Source organism: Stegodyphus dumicola, chromosome 1, assembly GCF_044657685.1.
Source record: "Stegodyphus dumicola isolate Sdum_Otavi_A_Nest chromosome 1, ASM4465768v1".
Classification (NCBI taxonomy): domain Eukaryota; kingdom Metazoa; phylum Arthropoda; class Arachnida; order Araneae; family Eresidae; genus Stegodyphus; species Stegodyphus dumicola.
In genome coordinates, this window is record NC_140768.1 from 224,610,866 (window position 1) to 224,616,173 (window position 5,308).

Below are 5,308 nucleotides of genomic sequence, written 5' to 3' on the forward strand. Positions count from 1 at the left end.
CCTGTAAAAAGAAATACCAGAAGTTAATATGGGTCCTAAAAGAAATAGGGTGTCAGAAGAATCTGATGAAATTATTAAGAACATGCAGGCTCAAATTAAGTTAAAGGAAATGGAGCTGCAGCTAGAAAGGTGTAAGTTAGAGGCAGATGCGGCTAAAGACCGATTAAAAGAGATGGAATTTCGGGAAAGACAATTAGAGAGAGAACACGAGATAAAAATTAAAGAATTAGAAATTCAGAGTAGGAAAATAGATAAAGGAGGAAATAAATCGGGCTCAGAGGATGAAGGGGTTTCAGATGCTGAGAGCAAGGGAAATGATTTCTTGAAACATTTAAAAATAATGAAAGGAGTTATGATTGACCCGCCATCTAAAGCTGAGGAATGGCCGTTCTTTTTCCATCATGCGGAAATGATGTTTAATCTCTATAAAATTCCTGAAGAACATAAGGGGAAAATTATTTTGCAGAGTTTTAAAACTAAAGTTAAAAGTTTGATTTCAACTCTGGGTGAAAGGGATTTGGATAATTATATTAAGATTAAAGATACAGTATTAAAAGAATTCCAGATTACCCCATTGCAACATAAAAAGAATTTAGAAAAATGTGTAAAAAGATATGAGGAAACGTATACTCAGCACATAGCGAGGGTTGAGGCAGCACTTGATTTCTACTTAGAATCCAGAAAAGTTAAGACTTTTGATAAATTAAGAGAACTATTGATTGTCGATCAAGAAAAAGATCAATTACCCGCAAATGTTAAGGCGCATATACTGTTAAAAGAGGTAGAAAACTGGTTATCTCCGTCAGAGCTTGCAAATGATTTGGATAATTACGTTGCAGCAATGCCTAGAAATTACAATACGAGTGCTCAGGAAGTAAATAAAGTGGGACCAAAACAGGAACCGATAAGACAAGGGGAAAAATTAGGACGACCAAATAAGAGTAAGGGGAATTTCAGTTCTGATTACAGGGTTGATAAGGAGAAGTACAAAGGGGTAAAAACTTTAGAACCTCAAGGAATGATGCAGGCAAATAAGAAAGTTCTAAAATGTTTTCAGTGTCAGGGTGAAGGACACATAAAGCGTTTTTGTCCAGCGATAAACCTGATAGCGAAACCCAAGAGAGGAAGCGAAAAAGACGATACGGATGAGGTGGAAGCAAAGGGATTAAATAAAATATGCGTAGGGTTGAAGTTAGCTAACTATGCAGAAGAAATTCCGTTAACTAGGGCAAGTGGGGAATTACCTAGGATAGAACTGCAGATAGGCAACGCTAGATTCAAAGGAGTGATTGATAGCGGAGCAGAAGTTACTGTAATCCGGAAATCGGTAGTTCCACAGAAATATTTGGAGTCTGGAGGGAAGATATGGTTACAACCCGCCGTGGGACCCCAGGTAGAAGCCCAATTAGTTACAGTACCTATCAGTATCTGGTCAGGAGAAGAGGAGGTACAGCCTTATGTAAACGTTCATGCAGCAGTAGTGCATAATTTGAACGAGGAAGCGCTGGTGACACCTCGAGATTTTAGACTTCTCAGGGAACAAGGAAATATTTATTGGGGAGAAGATAAGGAAGAAAAACTAGTATTGGGAGTTGGTCAGGTATCGAGTAACTTGGACGGAAAGGAATCGACAGAAAAAGCCAGTCACGAGGTCGAAGGTGAAACGGAAATAGCTCGTACTACACCGTTGGTAAGGAGTAAAGATGAGGGGGAAGTAGAAGTGGGAGGCAGTGAGCAAGTGTCAGCTGATAACCCACCCTTATCGCAAACTCAACGTTTTAGGCAGGAGCAAGCGGAATGTATTTCGCTGAAAAGCGCGTTCATGGATGCACGTAAGAACAAGAATGGGTATTGGATGGAGTCAGGAATTTTGTACCATACGGGAAGTGTCAATGGGCAGCGATGTAGTCAGTTAGTTGTTCCTCAAAGCCGCAGGAAAGAAATTGTGAAGTTGGCTCACGAAAGCTTACAAGGGGGGCACTTCGCAGCAAAGAAGACGGCGGAAAGGATTAAAATGTCGTTTTGGTGGGAAGGATTGTCAAAGGAGGTGCGGAAGTGGTGCGAAGCTTGCAAGGAATGCCAGCTACGAAGGAAAGTTAAAGTGAAGGATAGGGCTCCAATTACAGCAGTAGGGAGGCCAGAACTTCCATTTCAAGTGGTTAATGCGGACGTTTTAGGGCCGATTGAGCCGAAATCTTCAAGAGGGCACCAGTATGTGTTATGTGTTGTTGATCAACATAGCAGATGGCCGGAGGCAATTCCACTAAAGGCGATAACAGCGAAAGCTACATGTGACGCTTTCATTGATATTTTCATGCGAACAGGAGTTCCGAGAATGATAGCCATGGATAACGGAACGAACTTTAAGGCTAAGCTAACACAAGAATTTTTAACTAGGTTAGGGGCCTCGCCAAAATTTTCTACGCCAGGGTATCCGCAGTCAAACGGGCTAGTGGAAAGGTGGATAGGAACAATGAAGTCAATGTTGCATCACGCGATAAATACTCAAGGAAGAAACTGGGATAAGCAGTTACCATATTTGTTATGGGCTTATAGGGAGATACCGAATTCAACTACCGGAGTCTCACCATTTTTGCTGATGTATGGTCGGGTGCCAGTGGGGCCACTGGCGATACTTAAATCAAGTTCGGTAGATGAGACGGTATTACCACAAGGAGTTGGGGAATCAGTTACTGAATATTTAATTTCTCTTCGAAATAGGTTACAGGAGGCAGAGAAATTCGCTAAAGAAAATTCGAAAGCTAAGCAGCAGAAATATGTTCATCATCATAATTTGAGGTCTAAGGAAAATGAATTCGAGATAGGAGATGAAGTAGTAGTACTGATACCAACGTCAACAAATAAACTTTGCTCGAAATGGACAGGACCTGGAGAAATAGTTGCGAAAAAGTCTCCACATTCATATTTGGTAAAATTGCCAGATGAATCTGTTAGACATTTGCATCAAAATAAGTTACGGAAATATATACAGCCTATAAATGCAGTAGGGATAATCTATGAGGCTGACACAGAATTTGGGGAGGTGCAGCACGCGCCTATTCAAAGAAACCCTAAAGTAGACAAACTTTTAGATAGGATCTGTGTTTCAGAGAAATGGAAACATTTAGATAGGTCACAAAGGGATCAGTTGAGCAGATTAATCAAATCTTTCCATGTAGTGTTTGACGGGGAGATTAAATGTGCGAAGGTAGTATCCCACAGTATCAGGTTAAAAACGGGAGTTGAAAGAAAGCAACCTCATGTTTATAAGGTACCTGAGGCGTTGAAGCCACAGGTGGAAAAGCAAATTGCTGATTTGTTAGAAAGAGGTTTAATTGAACCTTCCACAGCAGAGATTGCTTACCCTATTGTGTGTGTAGCGAAACGGGACGGAAGCGTACGTTTATGTTGTGATTATCGAGGGCTTAATGCGGAAAGTCAGATTGTCCCATTTCCTATGCAAAACGCAGAAGAGCTTCGATATAAGGCAGGGGCAGCACGTTATTTGTCTACGCTAGATATTCTTAAGGGGTATTGGGAAATCCCTATGGAGAAGGAAAGTAGACATCTGACGAGTTTTGTTTCTCCGAAGGGTCAGTATCAGTGGAAAGTGATGTCGTTCGGTTTGTCAGGTGCTGCCGCAACTTTCCAAAGAGTTATGAATCAAGCTCTTAGACCACATAGTGATTATGCTGAAAGTTTCATCGATGATATAATTGTCTATTCGTCAACGTGGGAAGAACATGTTAAACATTTAAGAGCCGTACTCAGTACTTTACAGATATTGAACTTTACGGCTAATTTAGAGAAATGCTCTTTTGGTAAGTCGGAGGTAAAGTATTTAGGTCACATAGTAGGCTCAGGCAGACATGGCCCAGATCCAGAGAAATTGCAGGTCATTAAAAATTTGAAGCCACCTAGAACCAAAAAGGCATTAAGATCAGTTTTGGGGTTATATAATTACTATCGAGAGTATGTTCCGAATTATGCAAAAGTAGCTAGGCCGTTAACTGATCTCACGAGAAAATCTATACCTAATGATATACCTTGGGGGTCTGAAGCCGAGAAGGCATTCAAAGAAATAAAGGATGCATTGTGCACGGCATCGTCTTTATATACGCCGGATGTACGGAAACCTTTTGAAATTAACACAGACGCCTCACTAATAGGTATTGGAGCGTGTTTACTTCAACGAGATGAGTATGGGAAAGCTAGACCGATAACATTTGCTAGCCAGAAATTAACTAGCGCTCAGTCTAAATGGAGCACTATAGAAAGAGAGGCGTATGCAATTATTTGGGCTCTCGACAAGTTCGAAACTTGGACATACGGAAATAAAATTTTGTTGCATACAGACCATAACCCATTAAAGTACTTAACCGAAGGGATACCCCGGAATGCTAGATTACAGAGATGGGCATTAGCTCTATCCCGCTTCCAAGTCACTGTAATGCATAAACCAGGAGCTAAAAACTCCGATGCAGACGCATTGTCGAGGATCCCTCACGAATGTATAAGTGACCAATAATCTGAACTAAATTGAAAAAAAAAAAAAAAAAGGAAACTAATGTTGGTATCATATATTTTTTTTGTGTGTGTTTGTTTATTATTGTAACACTAGAAAGGATAATGTTCAATGCTAGTATGGCAAAAAGTATATAGATATTGTAATTTTCATTTATTATTTTTTTGTATTATTGTGGTTACTCTAGAAAAGATTGTGTTATTAGGGTATATTAGTAAACGAATTATTCCTTAAAGAAGTGTCAGTGAGTTGATATTGCAATGTTTTGTTTGTATCGCTGTAGAAATTTGGACATGTGCAGTTTTTATGTTTATGTGTTTTAAGTGTTCTTTTTTGTGTTAGTGTTTATAACTGTAGCATGACCCTTTTTTTTTTGCTCTCTGATTTTACTGTGATTCCTTGTGCTGTGTCCCGGAAAAGAGGGACTACCTGGTAAGTGCCAAAATAATATGGGTTTCAAATTTTTCGACTCAGTCGTAAATATTTACAAACCAGAGGGGAGGTGTGAAGTTCCTTCCCCTGATGAAAGAGGAAGAACGGAAGTGACTTACCCCGGAAAAACCGGTCGAGGCAGGCTGGTGGGGAGAAGAAAGACTGGAAGGAGAGGGCACTGGGAGTTGGACCGGCGAGCATGCCGTGTGAGAACGTAGAGAAAAGAAATATGTTTTAATTTCTTTTGCGCGCCTTGTATATATATATTGTATATAGTTTATGTTACAGTGTACTCGTTGTATGGTGTATCCATAGTGCAGTTTGTGTAATAAGTTAGTGAAGAAAATGTCA

The 5,308-nt window shown here is 40.0% G+C and overlaps 1 protein-coding gene across 1 annotated transcript; it reads left to right on the top strand.

Moving 5' to 3' along the window:
* The first annotated feature begins 745 nt into the window (after positions 1-745).
* LOC146999483 (uncharacterized) lies at positions 746-4,528 on the top strand. The gene is made up of 2 exons (XM_085808300.1): positions 746-2,430; positions 3,868-4,528. The coding sequence occupies exons 1-2, from the start codon at positions 842-844 to the stop codon at positions 4,526-4,528; spliced, it is 2,250 nt and encodes a 749-aa protein (XP_085664426.1). The 5' UTR covers positions 746-841.
* The last annotated feature ends 780 nt before the right edge of the window (positions 4,529-5,308 follow it).

What these genes read in the sequence shown, in the direction of transcription:
- LOC146999483 (XM_085808300.1), top strand. Translation starts at nt 842, where the DNA reads ATGCCTAGAAATTACAATACGAGTGCTCAGGAAGTAAATAAAGTGGGA. An exon ending in CCAAAATTTTCTACGCCAGG is followed by an intron (nt 2,431 to 3,867) that starts GTATCCGCAGTC and finishes AGGCTCAGGCAG; the next exon opens with ACATGGCCCAGATCCAGAGA.